The sequence below is a fragment of the Triturus cristatus genome, chromosome 3_1 (assembly GCF_964204655.1).
Source record: "Triturus cristatus chromosome 3_1, aTriCri1.1, whole genome shotgun sequence".
In the NCBI taxonomy this organism is placed as follows: domain Eukaryota; kingdom Metazoa; phylum Chordata; class Amphibia; order Caudata; family Salamandridae; genus Triturus; species Triturus cristatus.
The window spans coordinates 273,927,268-273,943,199 of NC_140583.1; the positions used below are offsets into that span (position 1 = coordinate 273,927,268).

At 41.8% G+C, this 15,932-nt stretch overlaps 1 protein-coding gene across 7 annotated transcripts in view; it reads right to left on the reverse strand.

Moving 5' to 3' along the window:
• HMG20A (high mobility group 20A) overlaps positions 1-15,932 on the reverse strand; it is a 209,910-nt gene that overhangs the window by 87,019 nt on the left and 106,959 nt on the right. For all 7 annotated transcript variants that reach the window (XM_085643871.1, XM_085643874.1, XM_085643872.1 and 4 more), the window contains one exon: positions 6,902-6,980. In XM_085643871.1, the coding sequence (XP_085499997.1) occupies positions 6,902-6,978 (77 nt within the window). In that variant the 5' untranslated portion in view covers positions 6,979-6,980. The remainder of the gene's footprint in view (positions 1-6,901; positions 6,981-15,932) is intronic.

Sequence of the window (15,932 nt, forward strand, 5' to 3'; positions counted from 1 at the left end):
TGAATCTGCATGAGAAATTCAGGAGCCAGGCTACCAGGCTCAGGAGCCATGCATGCCAATCACCTGGTTAACTGAACCAGTAGGTAAAGGATATCTGTGAGATGTCTCTTTCGTCAGGTGGACTGTAGTCCACCTGACGAAAGAGACGTCACCAAACCAGTCAGCCAGTACCAGATGGCCTCAGCAAGCCAGTGCCAGGTGGTCCCAGTTTCCTTCGATATGGTTCTTGATCTTAACATTCCCTGCTTTCTCAGACAGTACAACTGTAGTTGTCAATATGTATTAGCATGGAGCTTCAGAGCTGGACAGGAGTTTAAGACTAAGGGAACAGCTGTCCGCCACACGTTTGTGTGCAACAACTCTTCCTTTTGGGACCATGCGCAGACCATGAGGCTTCCTCAATTTAGCCCCTTGCCCAAGTAAGGATAAATACACCAATACAGCTTGAGAAAGGAGTTTGTTCTAATATCTTACACCTTTTATTATGACTTCACCCTCAGTACACCATAATAAAGATTACAAAGCTGCCACCAATTCAGAGATTTGTCTACTCAGTTTCCAAAACAGTGGTGTAGCGGCATCAAACGCAGTTTGTATTTCAAAATTAATTGAGTGGGGACTACAACAAAAAAATTGGACGAGCCTTTATGCTAAGATACTGAGATTTCCTTTGAATGGAAAATCGTATTCCTCCCCACCCCTGGATACACTTTTGCTTAGTTTGTCTATCAGTACAACCCTTATGTCATGAATATACTTAACTTTGTATACCACATAATAACACTTTCACTGTGATCTGGAAGTCTTGAAGAGCTTTGTGCAGTGAACCAGCCTTCCTCAACCTGTCTACCGAACAAGGAGAAACCAAGATCTTTAGGATACCTTCTAGAGCTGTAAACGTGGCCTCTAACGGCAGACTTGAGTGCAAAAGGTGTGGCTTGAATTGGGTGTTCTCTTTGATTGTAAACCTTAAAAATGTTCTATGTTTCAGAGGAAGTTCAGTATTAAAATCGACATCTTGGCACACAATTTACCCACTGGGGTGCAATAAAATAAGATTATGTATATTCTGTTCTCTTTTTTCACACACTAGTTTGCGGATCTTAGATCCAAGATTGATATGCATTCCTATTTTGGGTCATGTTTTGCACCAAGAAGTACTTATCTTTGTTTTTATATGGTGTGTTCCTCTTTTTATATGGTTTCACTATTTATTTAATCGCTTGCTTTTGCTGTAATTAACTGAATTCCTATAATGGTTGATTCAAATGGAATTGTTTCGACCTTGTACTTAGCATGACTGGAGAAGTACTGTCACAAGGAATTGCTACAGCTTTCTCCCGTGATGTTTCCTTTGAAGAAGCACAGGAATCATCTGCTGCAGATTCTGAAGGCCTACAATTCGAAAAGCTTTACAATTTTTCTACATCTTACTGGTCATTCATGACTAACAAGACTGATGAGAAGGCCCAGGATACAAAAAGCAAGTGGGTTTTCAAATTAAACCATTAATGTATTTATACAAAAAGAGGATGTGAAGGCAAAGTCCTAAGATGGAAAAATTACTTCAGGTGAAACATCCCACATGCAAGCAATAAAGAGCACTGGCCAGCATTCTGGGATTCGAAATGTATAAATGGTGAAAGTAACTACTAATCAGCGCCTGCTGAGATTATAGAACCATAATTGGAGTTCAAGGAAGAGCAAAATTGTTCCCGCCTTAAGGCTGTGCTCTTTAGATTTAAATGAAAAAAGAAGCATCAAGAATGGTGGAGGCTGCTGCCTTTAGGATGTTACATTTGCTATATCTAAAAAAAGAAAATGTCCTTTTAGATGGGCATTAAATGTAAAATTTAAAAAAACTTTTTAAAGTGAGCTGAGATATTTCATATAAACTGAGCAATCCCAAATGTCAATGAAGATGCCAGAGCACACCTAAATGTCAATAAAGATGCCATGAACTAGAACCAAATGTTATGTCAAGTAGGCATCCCATGCAATGCAGTTTGTACTCCAAGTTACCATTACTGAGGAATTGGTTTTTTGGGGCTCTAGTACAGGACTCACTTGACCCTTCTTAACTTTAGCATCTTTTATGTTGGGAAATACAGTATATTAGAGAATAGAGATTACGTGGAATGTAATCTGTCACTGCAAGTAGTTCTGCAGGGTGGTGTAGAAGGGTACCGCAGCTTATTGTTCAAGTAATTGGAACACCACAATTTACAAAGATCCTGTTAAAATAAACCCTTTTGACAGATCAAAGAATCTCTTTTAAATATGAGTATGTCACCTCTATGTAGGCTTTATAGTCCACCAAGCAGGATGCATGACATTTAAAAGTAATAAATGCAATGTTAACATTTCCGTATAGGGACTAGCCCACAAACCTGTTTTCACTATGGCCTAGATGTCTTATGTAGAAATCCAGAGTACAGATTAATGTCTTAATATGGTACCTGCAGAATGGGACTAGCTAGAAAAATAATTAAACAACTATTTTAATAGTTATTAATAATCCAATTCAAAGGTAAAGTCAGATTTTTCCTAAATATTAAGGAACAGTAAATGTTAGAAAGTTACCCTTTCCCTCTCTGATGTTCCTAGAGGCTAAATTGCATTTGCTCTCAAACTTCTCCCAGACACTAATTAGCACTTGAATATCTGTGGAAAACGGGGTACACTGCCTAATAGGAGCAAAGAATAGGCAGGTCTCAATGGGCATATACGACTCCTATGGCCTACCAGAATAAGCAGGGTGGGGGCTGTGAGCATCCTTTGACTATAGTGTTGTAGCCTGCTTCACAGGTCTGCTGGGTTTAGGTATAAGTCTTTGGGGCGCATTTGAAAGGCAGAGAACAGGATGCCACAATAATTTCTGTTAATCCATGGTCTGGTTGCAGCACGCCTGTTTGCTCGAGGCCAATACTACTAGGGAGTTGAGCTCAAGTTAATTTATTGACTTTGAGGGTTCACCCTGACAAGGGTTGTGATCATTCCTTGAAGTGCGCAGTCATTCAACGTAATTAATAATCCAAACACTCACAATATCGTGGGGGAGAGGCAGCTGTTTATGGAGCTTTATGCCCCTCCTGTGAACCATATAGGCATACCATCCTTCATCAACATGTTCATCATTGCCCCCTTCTTCTTCATAATCTTTGGCACCTCTTCACTCATAACATGTTTGTCACCCTCTTCCCCTTCCACATCTCCAGAAAAAGGAGGTATCACCTAAATTGATGGACGTAGCAACTGCTGAGGTGGATATGCAATGTGGCGGAACACTACCTGCTGAAGAGAGGACAGTGCTGGCAACAAACAGCACTAGAGGTCATCCATCATATGTTGCAGAAACTGCAGGTAGTTGATAGAAACCTGAATAGTTAGAGATTTACAATGAGTAATCTAGAGGTTGAACCGTTTAGCACATGTTGCTTATTATGCAGGTACTGAGCCTCATAACACAGGGGGCAGCACTCCTCCTCATCCCTATTACTGCAATAATGTGGCAGATAATGCACACTTAATTGACATAGGATGTAGGCAGCAATTTAATCCTGGTAATGGTCACTCTCTTATGATTCTTCAGAGTCAGTGTGGAATACTGATTCACAATTTTAAGAAGAAAAATATGCACTGTCACTGCAGCAGAAACCTATGTCTGTTAGTTATCACAGACTATGCCGCTGATGGAGCACCCGCAGAATATGTCAACGCTGCAGGCATCACTAAGCACGCCCTAAAAGAGAAAGGTCATAATCTAGAAAGACGACCAAAAAAATGACTACTGCCGTCAAAGTCAAGAACGCAAACGTAACAGCGGGCGACTATCATCTATGTAACTACTCATACATTCTTTAATGGAGTCAATGACAGGACAGTTGTCAATGCCATTGAAAAGTATGAAGACATGGGCTCTCAATGAAGAGTAATCTGCAGCATGCTATGTAGGCAGGAAAAACAGAAGCATCTCAAAGGATGGACTCTTTTGCACCACTTCCATTTGGACAGGTTTTTATACGTTTTCTGAAGATAAACTTGAGGAGACATTTTTCTGGAGATGTCAATTAAAGGGGGCTCATGTTCAACAAAGTCCAAAGTGGACATCTCAATGCTTATGTGCCTCTTTCCTGGGTGTGTAGAATGGTGCCCTTTACAATAGTTCTTCCCCTGAAGTTGGATCTTTCACCTGCACTTTTGAAAATCCAACCAGATGTCCATCTCTATCATAAAAGATATTAGCAGCAATTTGCTTACAGAGATCACTATGTTTAGCCTTATGGTGGGGATATATTTGATAAAAGCACTACAGGTGCAGGTCATTTGAATAGATCATATTTAGGTATAGATGGAATGAAGATGAAAAATAATGTTCTCCCTGAAAAGAGTATTAACCATGATGACTGAGGGTCTCCCCTGGCCCAGTGAAATTCAGAACAACCAACAGACAGTGAAACCTGAGGCTGCAACTAGAAAGTGAAATCCCCATGTTAAACACTTAAAATGTTATCTCTTGATTAGATAGAGCAGAGTTCTAAACACCAACATGCTACATTCTGTTCTAAAGTGGTCTTTTGGGGACGGAAGCGGTTAGCATATCCAGCTTAAGTTTGGGTAGTTTCCATTGAGATGAATGAGAAACTAAAGAAACAACATTATTTGCCTAAAGGAATATTCAAACTAGTTATGGGCAGTGCTTAATTTGGTAATAAAAGAGTGCCGGAGCCCAAAGCTCTGCTTGAAAGCTGGCAGCCGGTGCAATTAAACAGCGGCAGTCGGAATACCAAGGCCGGTAATGTGTAATCCACTACCAGAAAGACACTCCCTGCCTCCGTTTCTCGCTCTTGCAGGTGTCCCCTTTCTGTTTGAAGTGATTTTGCAGTCTTTTTCTTTCTCTGTCTTAACAATCGGTTTGTCTTGCCCTTTCTTGTACCCAGTAAATATCTGATACAGAAAAATAAGTGCCGGTCCCCAAAAGTAAGTGTCAGTGCCCTTCACTGGCAAACACCAGCTCAAATTGAGCACTGGTTACCGGTCTGTTAAAATACTGGGTATTCTCAGACTGATAACACCGAAAGATTCAAGCATTGGAATCTATGAAAGATTCAATACTAGACAATATTTTGTTTAACAATTTCACCAACAAACCACACATTAAAAGGAGCTGGGAAGTTAATGTCTATTCTTCTTATTAATGTCGATTCTTCTTGGCACAGGATTAAAGACATGCAGTAAAGGTTACTTTTTCGCATTTGAACCATAAACCTTTCCACAATCACAGATTCTTTCACCCCCTCGTTTCCAAAGATTAATGTTTTCATGTTTTCTTGGAACCTTACTTCTGCCTACTAGCATGAGTGGAAGAACTAATGAGAAGAGCACATTTTTTCTGAGACGTAAGGCACTCTCACATGATGGGGATGTTGTTGCTGCCATGTGGTACCTGTACAGTTCACAATAAGCCACATTATGGCTTGAATAGGTATATCACATAGGAGGTAATCAAGCCCGTTTGTTCAGACTTCACAGTCCTTAGTTGCCAATGTAAATTGGCACACTCTGACTAGTGCACAAACCTTGAGTAAGTCACTACATGCATGCCCTTAATTAAATTTTCTATGAGCCTCAGAAAAATAAATCTGTAGCATGAAGAACTGGAAAAGTCAGTAAAATGAGAACGAAATTAGGAGAAGAAGCATCACATCAAAGATTTTACAAGGAGTCCATGTTCACTCAAAATTCTAGAATACATCACAGTGGTACCCCCAGGACTGGTCTAGTCATCTACTTGGTTCCATTATGGAGAGTACATTACCTGCCTACTACGAGAGCTCTATAAATTAGGAGTATGTCCCATTGAGCCAGGGGTGTTCATTCTCTAGATATGTCCCAATTTTTCCAAAATTAGGTCATTAAGCCCTGCCCTCATCAGATTCCTAAAAAACTAAACACTGCATTTAAACTGGCTGTACAAATGTCTGCTACTACGACAAACAATGAAGAAAACGCCAAGTAAGAGCGAGAGACTTCAACGTGTGCATCCACAATCCTGCCACTGTGGTTTGTTTCTAAGTCTGACTTTTACCTTTATAGGGTGGAAATGGTCACGGCGACGAGCATCTGGAATCACAAGAAAACATATCACAATAGAAAGCAAAGTATCCTTCTCTAAGGCAGTGTGATTCCTAGATGTTGGTTCCCACTGCGAAGAAGTCAACCAAGTCTACTTTTCAACCTCAAGGCAACGTTTATGTGAACTAAAATCCATCATTAGTTGATTCTTTAAATTTAGAAAACAGTCATGTCTACTGCTGCTTGCCAGATCAAGGCACCCCAGCTATATTAAATCGCGTGGAGCGTGACTTTAGCTCTTCTCATCTCCACCATTCACACTTAAAGAAGCAAACCTTGCGGATTGTCTAAAGTGGGTCCACAAACAGTACCAAAGTTAAGAAAAACGTGAATGTTCCTGCTGTGGTGCTTTTCTTTTAGAAATCATGCTGATGGCCTTGCTACAGCCTCTCAAGAGAAGATCTAACAAAGTAAGGCACCAGGGCTAAAAGTTATACTGGGTAACTTTATGTTAAAAGCAACCTAGGCGCTGTAAAGGTGATGGAGAACACCAGCTGAACGTGCTTCAACTGAGAATGAGGTTCAAGCCACTCAGTTAGATTTATGCAAGAGCTTCTTTCTACTACAAGTCTCTTGTACCAAAAGAGCTCCCTGACTTTTCTGGCGATGGGTTAAGAGGCCCAAATGCATCAAGCAACATGACAACAGAATATTAGCTTTTTTCAAGTCCAACACTAACCCTTACTGTCCATCTTTTCCACGCCTAAAAAAAAAAAAAAAGATTACTACAATGATGATCGAAATGCTGAACCTGCCCTAGGCTTACCTGGAGGGAGGTACATCACTGCTGTCCTTGGAACCGTCATCATCTGGTAAAAGCCTCGGAATGGCTGAGCTGTCCATCTCTGCACATGGCGAAAAGAAGATTGGTTGTATCAGTGGAAAGTATTTAAATAAAATAAAGTGCAAGATATTGCAGCAGGCGAAGGTGACCACAAAAAGACGGACAGCAAAACAGAAAAAGGTTTATATTTCTACGGTACATGAACAAAGATATCAGGTGTGCAATGCGTATCACAGAACGAATGATTAAGCAGTGCCTTCATCTGGAGTAACATTTTAGAACTATATGTAAATAAGAAAAAGTCAAGTTCCTTTAGTACTGTTGGTTTGTATGCAGCGATATGACCCTTGCGTGTTTTTTTGTATGCAATGCTAACACATGCATGCATATTTAGTTGATGCCATTGTGATAAAACGTGTTGATTTACATATAATTTAAGTTGTTGGTGAAGTGCAGACGACCCATTTGGTTTGTTAAACAGGCGCACGCCAATATAAGTCTCCTCCACACAGTGCAAAGCCAAAAGGTTTCTCACTACACAGCTCTACAGCGACACCTCCAAATGGAGTTTCCTTTACATTTCGGTCTTTGACCTTTGGATGGCAGTCTCCGGCTGAGATGAGTGAGCTTTTCTGAAGCAGCACAATCATGTGAGACAGAGGAGTGAGTTCAACAGTCCCACTGACTCCCCTTAAAGGAGTAGAGACGAGCACAACTTCTATCCCATGCAACAGTTGGCCTCACTCAGGAAACAATGTTTCATCATATATGCAATGTAATTCAGAGGTGAAGCAAAAATAATGATGCATTTAAAAAGGGGGTCAGACAACATCATCAACAAAATAATTACTACTAATACAGAAAATGAAAAAAAAAAAATATATATATATATATACAAGCTCCAAGTGTTCCCACCAGTTTACCATGCACTCCAGCAGCAGAGATTCCACGCAGGTTTCACAATGCACAGGCTGTAGCAGGCGGATATGGCAATAAGAGGTGCGGTTTGGAAACTTTGTGCATCCGGTGAACCAGCCTCGAAAAAGGAATCTCTCCGAAACGCGTCGGCTACAGCCTGTGCATTGTGAGACCTGCGTGGAATCTCTGCTGCTGGAGTGCATGGTAAACTGGTGGGAACACTTGGAATATATATATATATATATATATATATATATATATATATATATATATATATATATATATATATATATATATATATATATATATATATATATATATTCACTGAAAAAACCATAGGTTTCACACACGTTATAGTTAGGAATTAGCATTTAAAAAACCTTGCAAATTCACTGAAAAAACCATAGGTTTCACACATGTTATAGTTAGCGGAAATTTTACTGATAAAAAACCAATGAAATTCCCCCGTTATAGTTAGTGCAGGCAACTATAACTCACGCGACCGCAATCTTCTGCTGATGCTAATACTGTATTTAGACACTTATTTGCCCATGTCTTCTTCCATACATTTTTAGCTATACATATATTACAAATATTTTTTTTTCATAAAGACACATATGTCATCAGCAGAAGATTGCGGTCGCGTGAGTTATAGTTGCCAGCACTAACTATAACGGGGCAATTTCATTGGTTTTTTATCAGTAAAATTTCCGCTAACTATAACATGTGTGAAACCTATGGTTTTTTCAGTGAATTTGCAAGGTTTTTTAAATGCTAATTCCTAACTATAACGTGTGTGAAACCTATGGTTTTTTCAGTGAATTTGTACGGTTTTTTAAATGCTAAGTGACTTTACGCCATTCGTGGCGTACGCGCCCACTTAACGCAGTTCGTTCCGTGCGCGCACGGTGCGCTTCGCGCACCGTGCGCGCACAGTGAGCACGCGGTGCGCTTCGCGCACCGCGCACCCACTTTACGCAGTTAGTGCCGTGCCCACGTTACGCTAGATGGGCCATGTACGCACGATGCGCTTCGCGCACCGTGCGCACATGGAGGACATATTATGCGCTTCCTTGTGATAGGTAATCTGTTGAAATTTTTTGGGAAATTTCTGTGCTCTGATAAGCCATGCACAAATGGTGGCCTTCGGCCACCATTTGCACAAGGGGTGGAGAAAGTGTGGATAGTGTTTTTTTTATTTTTATTTTTTTACCGTACGCTTACGGTAAGCGTACGGTAAGCGTACCCCGCGAAATTGCCGAAAAAAAAATAATGCCGTTTTTGCTCTTGGGGGATGTTTGGGGACTCCCTCAACATGACTATGTGAGAGGGAGTTGTCAAAACATCCCCATAACATGTTTTTGGCCATCATGTTTGATACATAACACTCAGTGCGGTAGACAAAATGGCGGACGCCGCTTCCTGGTTTCTGCCGATTCGAATGTTTACTAAGATCTAAGAGCCAATCAGAATCGCGCTCGCGCACGCCACCGTACGCTTACCGTAAGCGTACGGTAAGCGTACCGTAAGCGGGCTCAGATATATATATTGATTTAAAGGCTATTTTCTCAGAATCTACTGAACAGATTTACACCAAACCTACAAAAGGCACTTCCTTGACCTAGGGACTACCTCTCTGCCAAATTTCTAGTAATTCTGTTCAGCCGTTCGGGCTGTAGCTCGTTCTAAAGGTCCTATGGAAAAATGCATGGGAAAAACGCGTTTTGGGACCCCCCTTTTATCTCAGCCCCCGCTTGACGAATCCCCCCGAGACTTTCAGGGTAGGAGCGGAGCGTAGCGCCCCACCTATTTTGAGAAATTCGCGAGGATTCGTGGACCGGCGCCAAAGTTATTCAAAATAGAATGTTGAGGTTTTCCTATGGAAACGTGGTCCTAACTATAACTACCTACTGGCGACCGCCAGTAGGTAATATATATATATATATATATATATATATATATATATATATTCCAAGAAAGAAGTGACTCAAACAGATAGATTCACCAAAGAACAACAATATATTTCCACTACAACGTTTCAGTTTCCGCCTTCCTCAGGTAGTACAAGATGGTTTGCTCTGTGGCTGCACAGATGACAGCTGAATTTTCAAAAAGCATCATGAGTGAAGATTCCATTTAGAATGTGGAATCAATGCAGTCCTGAGAGCTCTTGAGATATGCAGTAATCAGGTTGTGTTGTCAGTAATGTTCAGTCCATCTGGATGCAGTGATTTTAAACGGTACATCCAGAAGTTTTCCTTGGAGTCCAGTAGTTCTTCCTTTGAAACATGTTCCACGGGGAAAATCTTCAAATCTGATAGTGAATGATCCACAAGGTTGAAATGATTGGCTACAGGCTGGTCAATTTTCTTATTAATTATTGCAGATTTGTGGTTCCTGAATCGTGTATGGAGGTCATTCACTGTTTGGCCTACATATTGTTTTTTACAGCTTTGCCGTTGGCACTGAATCACATAAATAATGCATGTTGAGCGACATGTAAGATGCTGCCTTATTGCATAGGTCCTTCTCGTAACAGAACTAGTTACAGATGATGTTTGTAAAAGATATTCACACGTGATGAACCTTTTAGAGTCACAGCAATAAACCCCTGCATTTGTTACAGCTTGCTTGGGTTCAGCTCTCACAATAAGAGATCGTAAATTTGGAGCTCTGCGGTAAGCAATGACTGGTGGTTTTGGAAAAACCTTTTGCAATTTTTCACAAGTGGACAGTAAGGGAAATGTTTTTTGCATTATATTTCTGTAGTTAGGAGCTGATGGATGAAAGTCAACTACAAATGGAGTTCTGTCACTTTTGTTTCTGCCGTTGGTATTCCAAATAAGTGCTTCTCTGGGTAACTGCAAAGACTTGTCCATTTGTTGCTGTATGACATGCAGAGGATAGCTTCGCCTTTTAAATAATGTAGCAAGCTCCTGTAGATGGTCTTTACAGGTTTCCTCATTGCTGCAGATGCGTTTTATTCTGACTGCTTGGCTGTAGATGATGCTCAGTTTAGTGTGGTGTGGGTGACATGAAGTCCAGTTTAGATACAAATGAGCATCTGTAGGCTTGTGGTACAGATCAGTTGTAATTTTGTGTTCATGAATGGTGAGTAGCACATCCAGAAAAGGGAGATGAGGCTTCTGTTTAGTATTGCTGCTGGTAAATTTGATGGTAGGATGGATATTGTTGATATAAGCTGTAAATTGTTCCAATGTTCTACTTCCTGCATTCCATATTATAAATATGTCATCAATGTATCGTAGCCATACCAGTGCTTTGATGCTAGAAGTAGCAAGTATACAGTTCTCTAGTTTGCCCATGAAGATATTTGCATAGGATGGAGCCATCCGAGTGCCCATGGAAGTCCCTTGTATCTGCAGATAGTGTTTACCATTGAATGTAAAATTGTTGGATTTAAGGATAACTCTTGCAAAGTTGGTAAGCACATTTGTTGATGGCTTTTTCACAGTTCTTTTATCAAGAGCTTCAGATAATGCCATAAGCCCATCCTCGTGTGGTATATTGGTGTATAATGATGTAACATCAAATGTAGCCAGAAGAGTATCATCATCAAATGTGTAGGATTGGTTTAATTTTTCAATAATCTGAAGGAAGTGACTGGTATCTTTAACAAATGATGGAAGTTCCTGTACAATGGGCTGGAGGTGGAGGTCGACAAATAAAGATAGTCTCTCATATATATATATATATATATCCAGAATTACTCAAAAATAACGAAAACAAATCACTGCAGACACTGCCTATATTGGGCCAACCATCATTCGACTATGTTCTACCTTCAATTAGGACTGGCTCAGGAGCCCCACACTCTTGTGCCCTTGGGACAATTTCTTAACACAGACCACGCTGTTTTTCTGTAGGATGTATGTGCGTCTCTGTAAGAAATTTCTTGTAACATTGCTCAGACGTGACAAAAACTACTGGATGCAGAGGGGTTTATTTATATTGTATTCACATATTTTATCTCCACCTCTCATTCGCTTTATTATTGGTCCATTTTTAACTGCATAAGAATAACTATGTGTATCTAAAGTTTTTTTAAGATTACTTCAGCCGAAATAAACTACAGATTGATTGATTTGCAGCATTTTATTTACACAGAACTCAACAACTATTTTACGATCTAAACCTTCGCTACAGATAATATAATGACGCCTTTTTGTTTAATCTTAGGGTTGAAACTGAACGTGCACAGATGAAGCTAAAAACAAGATGCACTAGTAAAGCACTGTGCTTCAGATTTGAATCATCATTTAAAAAAATGCAAAAACGCACTGTCTTATGATGCTGAGCTGTTCTTGAAGGCTTTTCAAATTCGGTGATCTGTCAGACAACATATTCTCTGGTCTTCTACATTAGAGGCAGGTGTCCATGCCTCTCACAGAGGGCAGGCAAACAGGGTGATTGGATATTTACCCTCGAACTAAGGCTGGGCAGAAATCGTGGATTTTTTATCCGCAGAATGAGTTGCATAAAAAAAACTATGCAAGATTCCTCAGAGTTCATTAAACTGGAGGAAAACATGCAGCTTGCGCTGTAATTTAGCGCCAGTAGCACAACAAGCTCTAGAAAAAACAGTGCAAACTGCACCATGCACTGCGCAAGAGCGCATGCTCATCTGAATTGACTTTGCTGCAGGCAGCACATCTGCTCGAGCGACAGCCCTCTGACCGCGACTGCCCGCGTTAAAAATATCACGCTAGGGGATGCCTAATCTCACGCGCCTGCTTGCATTTTCTGGAGCCTCATCGGAGAAAAATTGCACCATGTGGCGACAAAACTCTGGCCAAAACTCTGCATTAAATATTAACGCAGAATGAGCAAAATTGCGCCAATTCTGCGGACAGATGGAAACTTTCCGCCTACCCCTATCCAGAACACTCTCATTCCAGGGAATAAAGTCACCTCCACTAGTATGTGTGTGTATTATAATTTCAAGAAAAGCTAACGTAATCCGATATTATGCATTAAACAATACAAAAAGATGATGGACGAAATGTTGAACATTGTCAAACATTCACACCCAGTCGTGGATCTTGGCCTAAATCCATCGTTTTTTTGCCCACAACACACTTCCAGTTTGGACCCAACCATATGAAAATCAGTCTTGACCCTGCCCCCCAAGGACACAGTCCAACCCCAACTGCCAGGCCAAGTTCTCCCTGGACCAGAAAACAAGCATCCTGGGACCAGTTTCGGGGTATCACTCCTCATCAGCCAGGCAAGCTTGAATCGGTGGTGCAGCAGTTCGGACTGGCCTGCTCCTATGGGCAGCAGGGTGAAGACTAATTTTCATATGGCTGGGTGAATGTTTGACAATGTTCAACATTCTGTCCATCTTTTTGTGTTGCTGTAGTTGCCCTAAGAGGGGAGGATATACCCAGATGTGGTTCCCCGCTCACTGTGCCACTGGATTCAAGCTAGCCTGGCTGATGAGGGGTTATACCCTGAAACCAGTCCCAGGATGCTTGTTTACGGTCCAGGAAGGACCTGGCCTGGCAGTTCAGGAGCAGGGTCAAGACTGATTTACAAATGGCTGGGTCCAAATTGCGGTGGTATGGTGAGCAAAAAAAGATGGATTTAACCCAGATCTGTGACTGGAGGTGAATGTTTGATAATGTTCAACATTCTGTCCATCATCTTTTTATGTTGCTATTATACATTAAGCACTACCAATTCAATGGCGATTGAAATGGTCATCTCTCAACACTAATTTAGAACAGGTACGATGGACCATTATTTTAAACTAAACTTCCCTCCGACAGCGACTGGCACTACTGCATGTACTCTTCACTTCTGTCGATTTGTGCTCGCTGCAGTGCACTATTTTTAGGTCGAGCCTAGAGCAGTGCGCTTGCACTGCTTGCGCGACTTTTAGTAAGGGGCTTCAGAAATCTCCCCAAGCTCACCGCAAGCTTGTGCGTGTGTTTTTTTTCTTCCTCACAGGCTAATGGGGTTTGCGTGCGTCTTTCAAATAAGGACACCACGCAATTGGGCAAAGACAGGTGCATGTCCCGCCTTTGCTCTGGCCATGGCCTATTGTGTGTGGTTACCCGCACAGGCACCATCTGGTTTGAATTATCGTGCCCAGACGCGGGTCCGATAATTGAAACCAGATGTCTCGCTGTGGCACTCGCGGAATTGTTATAATTGTACTTTTCAACGCCCTCCCTTCCAGAGGTCCACCGTTCCTCGGACACCTTCTCCCACTCCCCTTTGCTGGCAGCCTCCAGCCTTCCCCGTTTGTTTTTTAACTCTTTTAATCTGAGGGTGATATCTCACAGGGAGTGCCATTACCTGCTGATTCTATAATATTTCAGACAGTAACGTCGCCCCCCTAACCCACAAGCACACTGATGTTACAGGAGGCTGTGTCGACACTGGCAGCTATGATGTCACTATTGCTTGTGATACCACTGCCATGTTACAACGGACGGATGCCCTCGTGCATTACAGTGATTTCATGGTCACCAGAGATGTCAGAGCAGACAGTGATGCCACTGTTGACGATGATGCCCTACAAAATGGTGCCTCTGAAGATGTTAACCCTGCGAGAGACAGCTGTGCCATTGTCGTCAGAGATAGCACAAGCCAGGAAATACCATTACTGTAGGCGATAACGTCACCAAAGTTGACGTCATCGAAAAGAGTTAGTCTACTACAGGAAGTGATGCCTAGAGGCAGGATCATCGCTACGTACAAAGAAGTCACTGAAGAAGTAATGTGACTACAGGTAAGGCGTTGATATAAGCGCTTATTATACTGCTACACTGCAGGCAACAATGACACCGAAAGTGACATCACTATAGTCTGTAATGTACATGCACACTGATATCTCTGTTCATACTGAAGGTACTGCAGAAAGCGGCGTCAAGACTATAGAAAATAAAGTTGCGACATACCCTTATGTCACCACAGATACTAAAGACAATGTAGAGTGATGTATCTTAAGGCAGTGATGTCTAAACAGGACAAGCTGTCATATAAACGCTATCACAGCAGACATAGATACTGACACTACAGACACCCGTGTCTCAGAAGACAACTACGTCACTGTAGGCCGTGTTGCAACCTACATACGCATACGCCACCGCAGACCCACGGACACCGCAGTGATGTCGGTTCAGCTTCCACCCCTCTACCCGTATACCTGTATGCTGACTGACTTACCTCTATCTTGAAATCTCACCTCTAATGGAATCATGAATGCTCTCCGAGCGGGAAGGGTACTCCATTGGGGCCACGCACATGGGCGTGGATGCACACCACGGACAGAAAGCGTTAGTAAAGTGGACAAGAGAGTGCTAAAACCTGCTAAATGCAATTAAGGGCTTGCTTTGAAAAGGCCGACACCCTGCGCTAAGCAGTTTCTCCTACGTTTTAGAGTAGAGGCGAGCCACATTTCTTGACTGTAGGTCTTACTGTGCACAACAGTTCACAAACCCATGGGCCCAGCCTCGGCCTGCACAGGGTGGCCACGATGGACAATACTCTGTCTACTAGGGTGGCAACTTTAGTACTTTGGTTTTTTAGGAAGGTCTTGATGAGTTAAGCACTTTAATTGAGACTTGGAGCACAGCACTTCATTTTCCGCTAAGGAAATCACAGATAAAAGGGGGCGAAAAATGATGGATGAAGCTTAAATGGCTGCCGCATATGTATAGTCACTGTCACTTGGTTGCCAATCATGCCCCCCCAAAAAAAATATTCCAAACTTCTACTAGATATAAGGCTGAATAGCTGTACATGTATTCCAAAGGAGTCCTCTTAAGACGTGGGAACGCCATCCACCAATGGTGGCTTGCTTTTCCCTGGGGCCCTCTCCTCACTCAGGACAAGCCTTTTGCTTGAATAGGCTCATCTGTCGGAAGCTCTGACAAGACATTCGTATTACGGCATTGGCATAGCCAATAGGTCTCCCCTTTGGGACCAAGGATATTGTGAAGCATAACTAAATATTTATAAGGTCCCAAAGGCGAGACCTATTGGCTATGCCAATGCTTATTGTTTTTCCTCTCGCTCGGGTTTTAGGAACGTGGTGTTTTCTGTGCTTGGCGGGCAAAACACA